At 38.6% G+C, this 18516-nt stretch overlaps 1 protein-coding gene across 2 annotated transcripts in view; it reads left to right on the plus strand.

The window, feature by feature from the left end:
• LOC139164681 (cadherin-6) overlaps nt 1-15770 on the plus strand; it is a 108526-nt gene extending 92756 nt beyond the window's left edge. For both annotated transcript variants that reach the window (XM_070747117.1, XM_070747118.1), the window contains exons 8-11: nt 5592-5713; nt 8023-8140; nt 8255-8506; nt 13908-15770. In XM_070747117.1, the coding sequence (XP_070603218.1) occupies nt 5592-5713; nt 8023-8140; nt 8255-8506; nt 13908-14398 (983 nt within the window). In that variant the 3' untranslated portion in view covers nt 14399-15770. The remainder of the gene's footprint in view (nt 1-5591; nt 5714-8022; nt 8141-8254; nt 8507-13907) is intronic.
• The last annotated feature ends 2746 nt before the right edge of the window (nt 15771-18516 follow it).

Here is an 18516-nt window from a genome sequence, read left to right on the forward strand (position 1 = left end):
TTGTTATTGATGGGACTAACTTTCAAGTAGTTATGCTTCAAGAGCTAGCCTCAGGGCTATTAGATTGCAGTGAAAGCAAAATGTTTATTTTTGTCGTCTTTGAAAATGTCAGCAGCATGTATCATCCTTTACTATGTCCAGTTTTGTCCAAGGGAAAGTGATGGAGGAAGGAGAGATATTTTACAATAATGACAATTCAAACTATCAATCAGAATAGAGCTGGAAGGGGCCTTGGAACTGGGGTGGATTCTGGATCCTTTTGCTGCCGGTTTGCTCAGGGTCACGCCATGCTTTGCACGTAACCCCCGCAGCAATCAAAAAATAACTCCTGTGCATGCACAGAAGCAAAATTTTGAAATTTTGCAAAATCCAAGATGGCGGTCCCCACAGAGACACCAAAAGAACCAGTCAGTGATGTCATCGCCAGTTTACTAACTGTTGTAAAGAACTGGTTAGAACTGATAGGAACCCTCCTCTGCCTTGGAGGTGTTCTAGTCCAATCCTACTCAAGTAGGAGAGCCTATACCATTTCAGATAGATGGCTATACAGTCTTTTCTTTAAAACCTCCAGTGATGAAGCACCTACAATTTCTGAAGGCAAGTTGTTTCACTGGTTAATTGTCCTCACTGTTAGGAGATTTCTCCTTAATTTCAAGTTGCTTCTCTCCTTGATTAATTTCCATCCATTGTTTCTTGACTTGCCTTCTGGTGCTTTGGAAAATAGGTTGACCCCCACTTCTTCATGGCAGCCCCTCAAATACTGGAACACTGCTATCATGTCACCCTTAGTCCTTCTTTTCTCTAGATTGGCCATACCCAATTCCTGCAACTGTTTTTCAGATGTTTTTGTTTCCTGGCCCTTAATCATCTTAATTGCTCTTCTTTGCATTTTTCCCGAAGTATCAACATCTCTTTTGTAATGTGGTGACCAAAATAGGATGATGATGATGATGATGATGATGATGATGATGATGATGATGATGATAATAATTTATTAGATTTGTATCCCACCCCTCTCCGAAGACTTGGGGCAGTTCACAACAACACTGTTCACAACAACAGTGTACAAATCCAATTATTAAAAAAATACAGTTTAAAACCCTTATAATAAAATAATCACACAAGCCAATCAAACCATACACCTGGATGCAGTAATCCAGGTGCGGTCTTGCCAAAGGTTTATAAAGCGGTACTGATCTATCACATTATTTTGATTCTGTACCTTTCTTTATACAACCAAGCATTGTATTAGTTTTTTTGGAAGCTGCTGGACGCCGCTGGTTCATGTTTAAGGGATCATCCACTAGGACTCCAAGGTCCCTCTCACAGTTACTCTCACAGCTTTGAGCCAGGTTTCACCTAATCTGTAAGTGGACTATTTGTTTTTTCCAGGGGTGGGTTCTAACTTACCTTTCTGCCAGTTTGCTTCCTCCCACGCTGTGTGGGTGCGCCTCAGAAGGCATGGGCAGGTGCAGTGCTGGAAAGTCGGCTTCTGCATATGTCCAGAAGGGGAAAAAAAGTAATTTTTAAAAAGGATCATTTTTTTTACAAAAGCCAAAACAAGATGGTGATTTCATGCATACTGCCAGAAACTTGGCTTCTGCATATGCCCAGAAGAATTATTTGTCACATGTTTTTTTGCTGAATTTGAAAATTAAGGGAGACTAGAATAGATCTATTTCAGCCTTATTTTGGCCTCATCAGCTAGCCATACCCTCTCTTGGACTTGAACCTGCAACCTTTGCCTTGTAAGGCAGAGAATTAACCTCTAGGCTACAGTATCCAATTCCTTCAGCTCTGCACCAGGGAAGGGTTTCACATTTTTGTGTCAAATCACCCTGATGTATTGAAGGAACATCACAGCTCCTTTTTTGCCTCTCAGCCCAACCCAGGGCCATTTCCAAGGCAGTTAATTTTATTGATAGTCGACAATTCTATCTGTATGTGTCACATGTTTTTTTGCTGAATTTGAAAATTAAGGGAGACTATGATAGATCTATTTCGGCCTTATTTTGGCCTCATCAGCTAGCCATACCCTCACTGAATTTAATATATATATATATTAAATTTAAACAAAAATTCAAAAAAAGATGGTGGCACCCACAGACCTGCACCGACCAAACCAGTTCTATAACATCATTGTGACATCACCAGCGAGGTACTTTTTGTTCAGGCAAATTGTTCCGAACTGGGAGGAACCTACCCCTGTTTTTTTTCCTGTCTAGATGTAAAACCTTCCTTTTCTCCACATTAAATGTCATGCTGTTGAATAGGGCCATTGTTCAAGGTTGTTGTTTTTTTAAAATCCTGAGCCTGTCTTCTGGGGTTCCTGCCAGCTTAGTGTCATCTGCAGATTTGATGAGTTCTCCTTCTGTTCCCTCATCTAAGTCTTTTATGAACATATCGAAGAGTACATTTGATGAAAAGCAGAGCCTCGTGGTACATGAAAAAATAACATATTCATTATGGCACAATTATAAGTCTCCATGGTTCATAGGATCAGAGCAACTGAAGATAAATGTGGCATTGAAGTAAATTAAGCCATCTTCTTTTTTCCTATATAACATAAAGCGATTATATCTGGGCTACAAAATTCTAGAGGATGATGAGATGACAGTTAAACAGAGATATGTTTATCTCTTTATTGCTACTGTCCGTCCCCCCCCCAGATTTTATAGCTCAAATACAATGTGCCCATTAAAGGTAACTACACATAAAATATATTCATCACTTACAAATAATAACAATCATACATTGCAATAGCAACAAAACCCACTGTAATAATTAATGTGGGTAGTAAGGAGTAAATGGCAGTATATTCCTTTTCTCCACAAAATTCCTTTTGCTTTCCTAGCTGCCTGTTCTTACTATGTGTTTCTCTGCGAGGAGCACTTCATGATAAAGTACTTAAATTAAGCCAGTATGATAAGTGAGCTGAATGCAATAAGTATTTATTTTATTTTATTTTTATTTATTTGTTTTGTCGAGTACACATTGGTGATATACAAAGATATAATAATATACTAGTAAAAGTACAAGAGAAACATTAGGACAGGGGACGGAAGGTACTCTGGTGCACTTAGGCATGCCCCTTTTTTACATTTCTACATTTTGTTCTGTCTGGGTCACTCCGGAAGCCAAAACCAACCCAAAAAGAGAATCCAGACACACCGGTAAAAGGCAAAGGCAGTTTATAAAATTCAAGAAAAACACAGGTAACAGAAAATGTCCTTACAAACAGGAAAATGCTGTATCTTCAAATATATCCACGAAGGCAATAGTCCATGCAGCAAGACAGGATTTTTACTGCCAAGACTGTAGATAGCAGACCTACACCTCCCACAAGTCTTCCAAACTGCTGGGCCACAAGCCAGGAACAGAGACGTCAAGAACAAAGCAGGTCACCGTAACTCCAACGGATAACACTCCACATAGCTTCAAGGGCTTGCCTGCCTTTTAAACCCTGCTAAGGAGGACCACACCCAAGCCCAGCTGTTCCTAATTCAGTGCTGATAATACTTCTTTAATTGCTCCTTTCTTTGATCTGACCGTCTCTGTCGCATGTCAATGATGTCTTGAGCTTCATCACCTAATGACTCCAAGCTACTGGCTGGGGAGAGCCCCCCCCCCAGGGGCTCTCATGCTGTTCTCCTTCGTCCCATTCCTGACTTTCCTCTCCCCCGTCTGACTGCTCAGCCCCCTCCTCTTCACTGTCATCTTCCTCCGGACATGGAGCCAGCAGAGACACAGCCGGTCCCTGAGCAGCCTCAGACTGAACCACAACACATTTTAGGTAAAATTACTAGGAATTGCAATAGAAAATGTCTACAGCATGTCATATTCAAATTTGTCTATTAAAAATAGGAATTGGGGCAAGAAAAGAGTTGTAGTGCCACAGTGGTTAGAATGCAGTATTGCAGGCTAACTCTGCCCACAGCAAGAGTTCAAGCTTGACCTGTTGAAGATTGACTCAGCATTCCATCCTTCCGAGGAATGTAAAATGAGGACCTAAATTGTTGGGGGGAAATATACTGATTCTGGAAACTGCTTAGAGGGGGCTGTAAAGCACTATGAAGTGGTATATAAGTCTAAATACTGTTTGCAATCACTATTGCTAAGGTGAATGAGAAAATGGAGCTAAAGTTAGGAATTTTGCCTTTAAGAGGCACTGTAGCTTCCCGGAAAACGTATTTCCAACAAGACTTCTGTTAAGATTCAGATAAGTTATAAGGCCAAGACTAAAAATAAAGAAAACTGATATGGAAATGAAAGACTAAAATTTCATTATAATAAAGTGGACCAAAGCATTTTGGATTGCCTATGATGAAGAGAAAAGATTAACCTGCCTACTATAAAGTGAATATTATATCAATGCTTCCTTTGAAGTTCATCTTTGGAAAAAGAGTTGCAAGCAACAGCACGTCAGATCTCTGTTTATGTTAGCACAGATAAGAAGTATAAAAGCAGGGAATGTAAAATTGAAAGTTTGTCTTTCAATTTTACTCAAATCCAAAAGGACAGAAGGAAAAGGGGGTGCATGATCAAAACATTTATATATGTTAAAGGGTTAAATAAGGTTCAGGAGGGAAGTGTTTTTAATAGGAAAGTGAACATAATAACAAGGGGGCACAATCTGAAGTTAGTTGCAGGAAAGATCAGAAGCAACATGAGAAAATATTATTTTACTGAAAGAGTAGTAGATACTTGGAACAAACTTCCAGCAGACGTGGTTGGTAAATCCACAGTAACTGAATTTAAACATGCCTGGGATAAATATATATATCCATACTAAGATAAAATACAGAAAAGGGCAGACTAGATGGACCATGAGGTCTTTTTCTTCTGTCGATCTTCTATGTTTCTATGAAAATTCTAATAGTAAATCCTCCCCCACTGGCACCATCTCCTTAAACCTTTGGTGATCACTGACTCACATTCCCACTTTCTCTGTTTATATTAATCAACTGCATATGTGCAAATTGTAGCATTCTCAAGAATTAAAGAAGAAGGGCTCTTCTTTAATATTTCATTTTCTTTCTTTCTTTCTTTCTTTCTTTCTTTCTTTCTTTCTCTTCCTTCCTTCCTTTTTTTCTTTTTCATTTGTAGTAGCAATAGAAGTAATATAGATGAGGGGAAGACAGTGTGAAAAGGAATCATATAGATTTGTGGCAATCTCTTTGGTGGCATCATATGAGAGAATTATACAGATGGAAGGGAAAGGGAAATCATAAGATGGAATTTGAACCAGTCATATTATTATAAAGAATGAGGCAGCTATCTCAAGGAGCAGCCTTAAGCACTCTCATTCTTCGAAGGACAGGATTGTATGCCATGTCACACTTAGGTGCAGTAAATAATATACTATCCATTCATCTGCTAGTCTATTCTGCTTCTGTTATTCCTCAGACAATAAATTGTCAGTCCTGGGTATTTCTGCTACTTTCAGTAAAAGAATGTTATCATTCATTGCTTGAATTCACTTCATGAATGTCTTGCTCTCTGAAAAATAAAAATAAAACCCAAACAACAACACCACAAACAAGCAAAACTCTGTCCACCTGTTAAAATACCTTCCCTTTGTGTTATTACAGACAACCCAAAAGAAAGCAGCCAAGTCCCAGTATTTATTAAAGTCCTGGATGTGAATGACAACGCCCCAGAGTTTGTTATGTTTTATGAGACCTTCGTCTGTGAAAATGCAAAAGCCGAGCAGGTTAGCAGTTTGTGTTTTGAAAGAAATAAATATCTGGTGTTTTGTGCCTTTTGTGTTGCAAGGAAGTGTCAGCAATGGTAAATGAAATCAATTCATCATTTCTTGCCTCAAACTGTAATTGGCATTTTGTATGGTTTAGATCAGAGGTCTTCAAACTTGGCAACTTTAAAACTTGTGGACTTCAATAGCTATGCTGGCTGGAGAATTCTGGGAGTCCACAAGTCTTACAGTTTTCAAATTTAAAGACCTCTATTTCTACACTTTGTTTCACTATCTGCCATTCTGCCCCTCTTCTATTTATTTATTTTATTTATTTATTTTGTCCAATACACAATGAGGGTTTTAGTGGGTATATATCTATATACACATAGTAAAATACATGATGAAGGTTATAGAGGAGATACTCATAGTAAAATATATCTAAGAAATAATAGAAAAGAAGATATAGGTATAGAACATATCAATGAAAGAATAGAAGAATAGATATAGGAATAGAAGAAAGGTATAGGAGATATAGGAGAGCAATAGAACAGGGGACAGAAGGCACTCTAGTGCACTTGTACTCACCCCTTACTGACCTGTTAGGAATCTGGATAGGTCAACCGTAGAGAATCTAAGGGTAAAGTGTTGGGGGCATGGGGATGACACTATGGAGTCCGGTAATGGGTTCCACGCTTCGACAACTCAGTTACTGAAGTCATATTTTTTACAGTCAAGTTTGGAGCGGTTAATATTAAGTTTAAATCTGTTGTGTGCTCTTGTGTTGTTGTGGTTGAAGCTGAAGTAGTTGCCGACAGGCAGGACGTTGCAGCATATGATCTTGTGGGCAATACTTAGATCTTGTTTAAGGCGTCTTAGTTCTAAACTTTCTAGGCCCAGGATTGAAAGTCTACTCTCATAGGGTATTCTATTTCGAGTGGAGGAGTGAAGGGCTCTTCTGGTGAAGTATCTTTGGACATTTTCAAGGGTGTTAATGTCTGAGATGCGATATGGGTTCCAAACAGATGAGCTGTATTCGAGGATGGGTCTGGCAAAAGTTTTGTAAGCTCTGCTAAGTAGTGTGAGATTGCCAGAGCAGAAGCTACGTAGGATTAGGTTTACAACTCTGTTTCTTTTTACAAAAAAATCTCTTCGTTTTAGTAAGCCAATGGTGAGTATCAGGCTGTGGTTGTTGCTCCCATTGCCATCGGTGAATTGTTTGCGCAATTTTGTGTCTCCAGCATGCGAGTGCATCTGAGCGAGATTTTGCTTCTGCACATGCCAGGAAGCAAAATCTGTCTCTCTTTCACACACACATGCAGAAGCAAATTCTCACTCAGGCGCATGCATGGGCATGCCAGGGACACAAAGCTGCATGTGCAATTCATTGTTTGCTACTGATGCAGCGTCCTCATCCATACCAGTAGCCACCTGCTAGTGGTGAGTGTTGTGGTTGGCTCTGGCCCAGCTCCTGCCCCAAGGAATGTGGAGGTGGATGCAGGAGAAACATCAACATGTCATAGGCCTGTTTTATTGCCGACAGAGTCAGGTAGTGCAGTTTCCTCGGACGACGAAGAAGGTGGGGGTGACTTGGAAGAGGGGGGCTTGGAACACAGCCCAGGAAGCCAATCTCCATTATCTTCGGTTGATTCGGATGAGGAAGTGTTAGACCCACGTAGGCGCAGACTTATGCACAGAAGAGACCAATTGAGGAAATATTACAGGAGATAAGAGAGGCCACCTGTGTTTGGGTGGGGCTCCAGCAATTAGAGCTGCTTATATAAATAGCAGTGTGCTGGCTTGGGTCGTTGTGGAAGATTATCTAATTGTTGTTCTTCAGGACTGTGCCTTGCTGTTTGTTGATTTTTCACGACTCAGTCACTCTCTCTCAGCCCTATGATGCAGGCAATGGCAACCTCTTCTGAAAAGAACCTTGCTAAGAAAATTAAGTCTCTGAGCAGTAGACATGATTGAATGGAAGAAAAAGAGAAATATCAGAGTAGGTAACAGATATGTTTGTCTCTGACCTTCAGTGATGCCTGAAACACGTGAGCATGTTTGGGGATTAATAAATTGCTCTCTAACCAATATAAAAGCAACAGTAAAAGCCTCCCCCCTCCCAACAAATTCCCATTTTTAATGGTGAAAGTTTTCTATTTAGATTAGTATAGAATTAAAAATAAACCTTATTAATCACTATTTATTATCTTGTTTGTTGTTAACTGGTTACTTTCAACCTATTTATTATTTCTGATGAATAAGAGCAAGGTGTAGATATTGTTCTGCGTGCCATAAGTAAAGATAAAATAACAATATTCTTACTTTTCTAGCTCATCCAGACTCTAAGTGCAGTTGACAAAGATGATGCTTTTGGTGGGCACAAATTCTCATTCACTTTGGCCCCAGAAGTAGCCAGTAGCTCCAATTTCACCCTTCAGGACAACAAAGGTATCCTTGGTTTTTTTTTCCCTAATTGCCTATTTTCTCTCTTTCTTATTTGGCTTTTGACATTCAGAAAGAACTCACTTCTTAGCATATTTTTAAATTCTTTTTTCTTTTCAGATAATACAGCTGGAATCTTCACAAAGAAAATGAGATATAGCCGTCATGAAATGAATATGTACCTCCTACCAGTGATAATCTCAGACAATGAGTATCCAGTTCAGAGTAGCACAGAGACGGTGACAATTCGAGTGTGTGCCTGTGACCAAAGAGGCAAAATGCTGTCCTGCAATGCTGAAGCACTGATCCACCCAACTGGCCTTACCACAGGCGCATTGATTGCAATTCTCCTTTGTATAATTATATTGCTAGGTAAAGGACTTTGCATGAACTCAAAGGCTATGGGGAGTAGGATGGAGAACGTAAATTGTGCTAAAGAACAAATGAAGCGTATTACACATGAATATAACCATAAAATATTATTAGTAGAGTCATCTTTTAGTACAGTTAGAATTAGCACATGACATACTTTTATTTTCTGGGTCCTGAGCATAGTTCCCTCTAAGCTGAGCAGTGAGCAATCGCTCACTTAAAAATCATCATCAACTCAGAGTTTTCCAAACCTGCCCAGAAGCCGAGAGGGAAAGAGTGAGAGGGAAGGAGAGAGAGAGGAAGAGAGGAAGAGAGAGAAACAGATAGAAAAAAAGAGGAAGGAAAAGAGAAAGAAAAAGAATGGGAGTAAGGAAGAGAGAAAGAAAATAAAAATCTAGTTTGAAACTAGCTCAACTATTTAAGTGGCATTTTGATATTGATAGAGTTGCCCTATTATGAGCTCACTGTTATAGACACACAGTACAGTATTTTATTTTGAAATTCTCTGAGGCAAAACAGGGTGGGTTTTTTATTTGTTTGTTTGTTTGTTTGTTTGTTTGTTTGTTTGTTTGTTTGTTTGTTTGTTTATTTATTTATTTATTTATTTATTTATTTATTTATTTATTTATTTATTTATTTATTTATTTATTTATTTATTTATTTATTTATTTATTTATTTATTTATTTATTATTTCTGTGCCGCCCAGTCCCGAAGGGACTGCCGCTCAGACACTATACTTTTCCGCCCACCCCAAAAAAAATTTTAAGGGAACACTGGTCCTGAGTATTCATCAATAGTGATACCCAATATGTTGATTGTGATAATGAGAAAACCACCATTTCAGTTGCAACTACAGTGGTACCTCTACTTAAGAACTTAATTCGTTCTGTGACCAGGTTCTTAAGTAGAAACTTTCTTAAGTAGAAGCAATTTTTCTCATAGGAATCAATGTAAAAGCAAATAATGCATGCAAAACCATTAGGAAAGAAATAAAAGCTTGGAATTTGCGTGGGGGGAGGAGGAGGAGGAAGAAGAGGAGGAGGACAGTAGCTGCCGAAGGAAGAAGGTGAGGTGGAGGGAATAAAAAAACATCCAAAACTTTAAGGCTTAAAAAAAAAAGAGGGACTTTGAGGTGGTGAGGAGAAGCATGTTTCCGGTCACAATTCAAAGTGTTGGTTATGACCTTTAAAGCCCTTCATGGCATCGGACCAGAATATCTCCGAGACCGCCTCCTGCTGCACGAATCCCAGCGACCGATTAGGTCCCACAGAGTCAGCCTTCTCTGGGTCCCATCAACTAAACAATGTCGGTTGGCGGGTCCCAGGGGAAGAGCCTTCTCTGTGGCGGCACCGGCTCTCTGGAACCAACTCCCCCCGGAGATTAGAACTGCCCCTACTCTTCCTGCCTTCCGAAAACTCCTTAAGACCCACCTTTGCCGTCAGGCATGGGGAAACTAAACATCTCCCCTGGGCACGTTAAATTTATATATGGTATGTTTGTGTGTGTGTTTGCTATTACATGGGGTTTTCTTAAATCGTTAAATATTTTAATTAATTGGATTGTTGTGACTGTTTTACTTGTTGTGAGCCGCCCCGAGTCTTCGGAGAGGGGCGGCATACAAGTCCAACTAATAAATAAATAAATAAATGTACCTCCCATAGACCCGGCGCAAGGCTGCCTCCCATACACTGCGCCAGAGAGAGAAAGCCAGGGGGAATGGCAGGAAACTGGCTGGGCCTTCGTGCTGCTCTCAAATTTTCTGGGAAATTTTTCCAGGCTCGGGTTCTTAAGTAGAAAAGGGTTCTTAAGAAGAGGCAAAAAAATCTTGAAACCCGGTTCTTATCTAGAAAAGTTCTTAAGTAGAGGCATTCTTAGGTAGAGGTACCACTGTATCTTCATAGCTTTGCCATCTTTCCTATTTCTACACATCAATCAAATATATCACAAATTTATTTTGCTAACTTGTTAGTTACAGTGGGTTTGTTATCTAATCAACAAACTCAAATATGTACCCTCTATAAAAGTTCAGAATTATTAATCCTAACCATGTTCTGCGGTTATAATTATGGAGGAACTCACATGGATCAATTCAAATGTATATAATTTAAAGTTCACCCAATAAGAAGCTGTGGGCATACTAATTCCTTAAATGCAACTGCCAGAAATATCCTTCTACTTCCAATCAGGGCATTATTATTCCCATCATCCCCCATCTTAATAGAGGTATTGCTGGGTTGAAATGCGAACCAACATAACAAGAAACCTATACTCTCATAATTTTGGCTGTAACTATTTCTGATCTTTCTTTACCTCTGGTTAAAGTCATAGTAGGCTAATCATACAACAACAACAAAATGTTGTCAGGACATGTTTGGTAGAGGCAGGCGGGAAAGGTTCATCATCTGGAATTTTAAAGTGTTTTCAAAAAATTCACCGACACATGAGAATATCTGTAGCTCAGGGGCTGAACTGTGGATACTGTCTGAGCTTAGTTGCCTGTTTGCAGACATTTCATAATCCAACTAGATAACTTTATTTGTGAGAATGAGTGTGGAGTTTTCTACCTATTTGGATATAAAAGCTTGTCTTGCCAGTTTTGGGGAAGAGGGTATCCCCTTGACAGTTTCTTGATTTTCTCCCTATAACTCTATAATTTAGGAATCAATAAAATATGCTGTCAGGATGAGGTTTAAAAAAATAATTATCGGTATTGCAGTTCTATACCCTGCAGTGAAATTCAATTAATAGCTGATATTATCTTTTTTTCCCCCTCCTTTGATCTCCAATACAATATTAATGCCAGGTAGTTAACCAAAAACAGCAAAATAATTAAACTACAAATTCTGTTTTTAAGAGTAACAAAGCAGATGATTTGATCATCCATTTGCTTTTGTTTACATATTTTCTTTTCAATCTTAGTAGACCTAGCTTTAGTGCTATGAATTGCTGAAGAGCCAGAAGAGAAGCAACATTTCAGCTTTGCTTTTAACATGTTTTTTTCTTTTACCATTAAGAAGACCTATTCTATAAGTTCACATTAAAATGAAAAAAAAAACAGCTTGAGCACTGAGAACACAATTATATTTTGAGCTGAATTACTTAGTAATTTGCACAAATTCAATTTGCATATTTATTTCTTTGAATGAAATCTCATTTCTGGAGATATTAGAGTACCAGACTAAAAATAAATTTAAAAATGCAAATTAGCTCTGTATTTTTACACTGGTTGGTAAAGTATTAGGTGATATAGAGCACAAATGAGTAAATACTTTGATCAAAGGACAAGGTAAACTCCAGAAATAGTTGTTGAGGCCATGCAACTTTTTCATGACCTTTTCCATATCCTCCCATTTCCAAACATTTTAGGGATATATTATTTGTAATTCAACACCATAGGGATTGCCCATGTGATCTGCATTTAAAAGAGGGTGGGGTCCTAATTTACCTTGCTGCTGGTTCAATTCCTCCCACTCCATGTGGAGGCACCTCATGGGCGCAAACATGCTTTTCACACGCGTGCATGTGTACTGCTGAAAAATCTGGGGAGGGGGGGAATCCAAAACAAAAGCCAAGAACAAAATGATGATGCATGCGTAGTGCCGTAAACTTGGCTTATGCACATGCTCAGAAGAAAAAAAATTTTTTTAAAAAAAAAATAAAAATAATTTTCAAAAGATGGCAGCACCCATGGACTAGCACTGACTAAAACGGTTCCGTGACATCACCAGTGGGTCGCTACCAGTTCGGGCAAACCAGTCTGAACCAACAGAAACCCACCTCTTAATTCTAGGTTGGATGGATAAACAATGTCATTTGTGTAAGACACTCTATTTTTCTTAGTTTAAATTTGGAGACTCTTCTAAACCAAGGAACTCAGTAAAGTTGTCTTCCTTGTGCATCTTCTGAAAATCATGTAGTAGCTCTATTAACAACTTGAATGTTTTTGTAAGAAGACTGCAAAGGTATGATAATTTCATGGTTTCTATGAATAAGAAAACTAATATTTTTATCTATCTATCTATCTATCTATCTATCTATCTACCTACCTACCTACCTACCTATTTATCTATCTATATGATTTTTTTTATGCTGCCCTCCTTCTTAGACTAAGGGCAGCTTACAACAGGTTCGCAATAGCACTTTTTTAACAGAGCCAACATATTGCCCCCACAATCCGGGTCCTCATTTTACCTCATTTTTTAAATTCCAGAATCAAGTACTTTAGTGAAGTTGGGGAAAGAATAGAGCAGTCAGCTTGAGAATATAGCTAAGTGTCTGTTTTAATTTTATGCCTTTGAATTTGGAATATAGTGAGAATTATCTAATAAATATTCCAAACTAAATTATTTGGATTATTTATTCTTTAAACTAAAAGAAACTAAGTTTAAACTAAGGCGAGAAATACCTTATTAAGAATATCATTGAGAACTTTGTTAGTTGTGTGTTTGAAGCTTTAATTATGCCAGTACTCACATCCAAATATTGTAATTCCTGAAATCATTGGAGGTAATTCCACATTTTAAAACAGAGGTTCCCAACTCCCGGGCAAAGACCAACCTTGGGCTACAGCATGCGAGAAACCAGGCTGCGCAAACAAGCCAAGTCCCATCTGTGGGATGCAGGCAGCTTGTAAAACTATACTCCCTCTGGTACTTCTATCCATGGAACCCGTCCATGGTGCCCCAAAGGTTGGTGGCTACTGTTTTAAACCACCAGTTATAAACAATAGTTCCTAATTTTTCATACTTCAATTTTGGCAATTGGCCATTTAAAAGCTAAATCTGGGTTCCCAATTTTTTTAAGTGTCCAAAAGCAAATATAGCATTAGAGGCAACTAGAAAAATAATCAGAATTGCATATTTCTAAATAGATTGAATAAAGAATTATAATATACCTTCAATAAATGTTTTAAAGGAAGACATTTTTAAAGTGTTACTATCACCTTTCCCTTTTGTATAATATTGATACTGTCTCACTTTTAAAAATCCGCAGAGAACAACATTCAAATAATTTCAGCAGTTCATCATCAATATTTGATGTAACTGAATTTTCTTTTGCCTCACCTCAAAATAATTTCTGTGACTTTAAAAGGATTGCACTGTTGCAACATGAAAAAAAAATGCTGAAATTCATCTGCATTTTAGCTTGAACCCCGCATTTCAAATAAATAAATAAATTTCACCAAACCTTTGCTGTACTTAACAAAATGATGAGCTCCAAAGTGAGAATGAGCTTATGGGTTGTGCTGTTTTGCAGATCTTCTTAAAAAAGAAAACAAAACAAGTTCCAAAGAATACAAATTTCATGGTAGCTTGCCTTTGTTTTAATTAGCTGGAGAATTAATGTCCCTCTCAACTCAGCCGACTTTGCTCAATTTATTTATTTATTTCTTCTTACCAGTTACCGTGGTGCTGTTTGCTGCACTGAGGCGGCAAAGGAAGAAAGAGCCTTTGATCATCTCTAAAGAAGACATCCGAGATAACATTGTCAGCTACAATGACGAAGGCGGTGGAGAGGAAGACACTCAAGCCTTTGATATTGGCACGCTGCGGAATCCTGAAGCCATAGAGGACAATAAATTGCGCCGAGACATTGTGCCAGAAACGCTGTTCATGCCACGCCGGACTCCAGTGGTACGAGACAACACTGATGTCAGAGATTTTATTAGCCAAAGGTTAAAGGAGAATGATACAGATCCAACTGCACCCCCTTATGACTCATTAGCTACATATGCATATGAAGGCAGTGGCTCAGTGGCTGACTCTCTTAGCTCTCTAGAGTCAGTGACCACAGATGGAGACCAGGACTATGATTACCTCAGTGACTGGGGGCCTCGTTTTAGGAAGTTGGCCGATATGTATGGTGGCGAAGACAGTGATAAAGACTCCTAATAATGTTGCCTTTTCCTTTTTCAAGAAACAGCAGTGAAATGTGTGATGTCGCTACTTCTTTCTATATATCAACCGTTTTCGGAAAGGGTTCTCTAAACCTATCGGTTTGAATTGTTTCTTGACTGCAGTCTTTGTGGATCTAATGTCATTCCCACTGTAATTTCAGCTTCCAAGAGAGGAAGAAACTTCACCAAACCTCTGTTATTTTTTCCAATCGCATTTTTATTTAATCAGTTCAATGGCCAAATGGCAAAGCAATTTGAGGGAGAACCTTCCCCCAAACAGAAGTGGAATACTAGTTTTAATATGTTTCTGCTAATTTTGTAAATGAGATTATCTTAATGTTATAGCTCACCAAATAACCTATATTTTAATTATGCACCTGAGACACATTTTTATGCAAATTATATATTGAACACCTTATTTTAAGGAAATGGTATGGCTTATCATATATTATAGGAAAAGAGTGTAGATCTTTTAAAAGTTACAAGGGAGCTACAGGTTGTTCTTACATAACAACCCCTTGTTCGGTGTTATTTGAATTTACAATGATATTGAACAAGGGGGTTTATGGCCAGTCCAAGCCTTGAAGTTGTGCCATCATAGCATTCCCATGATCACTTGATTGCAATTTGGGCACTTGTTTGCATTTACAGCTGTTGCAGCATCCCATAATCATGTGATCATCATTTGCAACCTTCACTCTGGCTTCCCACAAGCAAAATCAATAGACTTGCAACAGTAAATTGCAAGTCATGATCACATAACATCTGACTTAACAACAGCAACTGAAAGTGCTGGAACTGCCACTATTAAGTTGGCCTGGTGAATGTGGTGATTGGGTTTGCAACTGTATCACTTAACTATGGGCTTGTTGGTTCCAGTTACCATCATTAGGTGACAGCTAACTGTAAGATACAACAGTCTTTTGAATGCTAGGGTTAATTTTGAAATGGTCACTTTCCTCAAGCTATCAAAACATAATAATAGTGGACAATCAGAAGTTAAAAGAAAGGAAAGATATGTTTGTGTATATATGTGCCTGGAAAGTGGTCCTAGCCAATTCAGTATGTGGGCTAGAGTAATGTGCTTCAAGAGAGATTCTATTCCTGGAAAGTAGTCTATTAGGTAATGTAATGTATAGAGATTGTAACAACATGTATAAAAAAAAAACAGAGTACAGTATTGCTGAAAATACATGTATGGATTTCAAGTAAACCAATTTAATAATAATAAGGGTAGAATAATTTAAATCAATGAATTTCAAGTTAGAAATATCTAAATTAATTTCCACTGATTTTAGTCACTCTATTTTAAGCAGGACTGAGTCTGGATCCAATCTATAATACATAAAGAGGGTTCCTAATCTTTATTTTGTGAGTTCAATTCATATTAATTATTTCTCAATACCAACTCATGTCAGCAAAACAAAGCTGTTATGTTCTCTTTATCACTCTCCATTTGCTCAGCTGGTGGATTGCTGTTATTTCTACCTCCTCCTTCTTAACAATATACTCTGGTACTAGTGCCTAAGATTAACCCAACAGCAGGTACTATATTGTGCAGCAAGGAAAAGACATGGGAGAAATAAGGAACTAGTACTACAGTAGTGCCTGGCTAAGCAAGCAGCAGGAAACTGCATTTGATACGACCTCACCTTGCAATAATAATTCAGCTGAACACTGGTTCATGCTGAGTAAAGGGTTTCAGACACACCAATTAACAAGAATTTGCATCGGCCATGAGTAGTGTTGGGCGAACCCAACGAAATTCGGGTTTGGGTTCGGCACCCGAATTTTTTTTTTAAAAAAATTGCCGAACTTTCGAGTTCGGTGCTCGGGAAAGCGCCAGGAAGTGCCACGGCCCAGTTGTCACCTTCTGGAACAGTCGGGGCGCTTCCCGGCGCTCTCCCTGAACCTGAACCCAAACTTTTGCTGAACTTCCGGGTTCGGTGTTCAGGAGACCGCCAAGAGCGCCTCGGCTGTTTCTGAAGGTGACAACTGGGCGGCGGCACTTCCTGGCACTCTCCCGAACCCAAACCTGAACTTTTGCCGAACTTTTGCAAAAGTTTGGGTCCGGCTTCAGTACTGTATACCGAACCGCGCAAAGTTTGGTACAAACCCGAACTTTGCAGGTTCGGTTCACCCAACACTAGCCATGAGGTGTGTCAGAGATGGCTCTGTATTAGGATTGAAATATGAAACATGGGTGCATGTTACAAAGAGTCAAAATTTAAAAGGAAAATGAAAGCAATGAAATGCAAAATAAAAACAAGTCACAAAACAAGGCTGAAGTGCCACCACAACTATCTGAAACTCAGTTGACATGAGCATGCGGAAAAGGGCAGAGAAGGCTTTGAGCAACATGACATGTTTGGCTTGAATGGCTCCTTGATCCACTCATCTGCCTCACAATCAGCACCAAAAAGAGGTCTAGGAGGAGTTCATTATGAGCTCTCTGCTTTATTTAATGGTCACATTTTAAAATGAACATTTGTATATATATTTTTTTCCATTTTTGCGTATCGTAGATCCAAGCTTATGAAAATGATTTAGTTTCTTTTAATTGTAGGATTTCCTCTTCTGTAATTACTATTGTGATATTTATACTTTTAGGTGTGTGTGTGTGTGTGTACACGAGCACATCAGTAGTGGGTTCTACTTACTTTTGCTACTGGTTCAGAAATGGGAGCGCGCAGGCGCGCACACAGCTTTGCGCATGCATACTTCTGCGCATGCACAGCATGTTTTTGATGACTTCCAGGTGGGTGGGCAGAGCCTCCTGCTGCTGCCGCTGCTACTGCCAGTTCTCCGTAGTGGGTCGAACTGGTAGCAACCCATCACTGGTGCACATGTACACTATTGCATTTAGGTGTTCCTGAATTCCTTTGTCTGACATAGTTGTAAAACAGCTTTTCAGTATTACAGATACCAGTAGTTCACCTTGGAGGGTTCAAGGATCACAATGTCATCACAGGGGATCCGCAAAAGCTTGAAGAAATGATATGATTTAAACTCTGAGTTGAGTCTTGGTTGTCTGTGGCCATGATTCGTGGCCACAAAAGGTATTTAGAGTCCGTGGTAGACCAAAAGTTGAGAACCACTGTTTTAAGCCATGAACCCAATTACTTGTTATTTGATTGCCAGAATATCTAATTTAAATCTGTCCAATTTTAAGTACATACTTAAGAAACTGATTTATTGGTTTTTTAAAAGGTCTTTTAAAAAATGACTGAATTTGTGTTTTTTTCAATCCAGCAATTTTTTCTTTTCTTTAATAACATCTTAAATATCGGAATACAAAATATGACTCAAAAAGTAGGATTTGTAAGCATTTCCAGAGCAGATTTTCTGTATCTATATATAAAATAATAATAATAATAATAATAGCTAATTGTTCCATTCTGAAGTAGATTTGAATCTTCGGGAGACCCTCCATAACATAGGACTTGTCTTTTGTGTATTCTCACAACTTAATCAAACTTCTATAGCTGAGTCAATAATTTTCAGCTCTGCTGAGACTCAGCAGAAACCCCAGAGAACAATTATTCAGAACTCCCAGAAGAAATTTGAGATAAGGGGTTTCAAATTGGTAGCTATCTCCCAAGTCTTCCAGTCTGTCCTTTCCTGCTGAAACTAAGTTTGTATAGCACTGTGCCATTTCCCTCTTGAGAGTGCATTGAATTGAGAAGCAAATTGGCCATTATACTAAACAGTGACTAGGGTGTATTTTTTGTTCTTGTTGTTGCAAAAAAAAAAAGGGGGGGGGGAACACTACAAGCAGATATGAGGCACTAGATACATACTTACCCTTCTGTTGTCTTATTAGTAAGCTGCAGGGAACATGGGTAGCTGGTAAACACAGAGTGGCATGGCGATGAGAATATAGTATTTATAGGGCAGTATGGAAAAGATTCTGGGGATTGGGGAGTAAAAGTGGCTATGTAGAATTTCCCTTTGTTTGTTTGTTTTAAAATACCATGTCTGTTTTGGCAAATAGATGAATAGGACTGAGGCATGCACATGCCCTATTATATTCTCAATCTGATGTCTTCCAGATCTGTGGTGCTGTTTTCATTTTCCAATAAATTATGCTTAGCAAGAAAGGATGGGAGTTGT

This window comes from Erythrolamprus reginae, chromosome 3, assembly GCF_031021105.1.
Source record: "Erythrolamprus reginae isolate rEryReg1 chromosome 3, rEryReg1.hap1, whole genome shotgun sequence".
Lineage (NCBI taxonomy): Eukaryota > Metazoa > Chordata > Lepidosauria > Squamata > Dipsadidae > Erythrolamprus > Erythrolamprus reginae.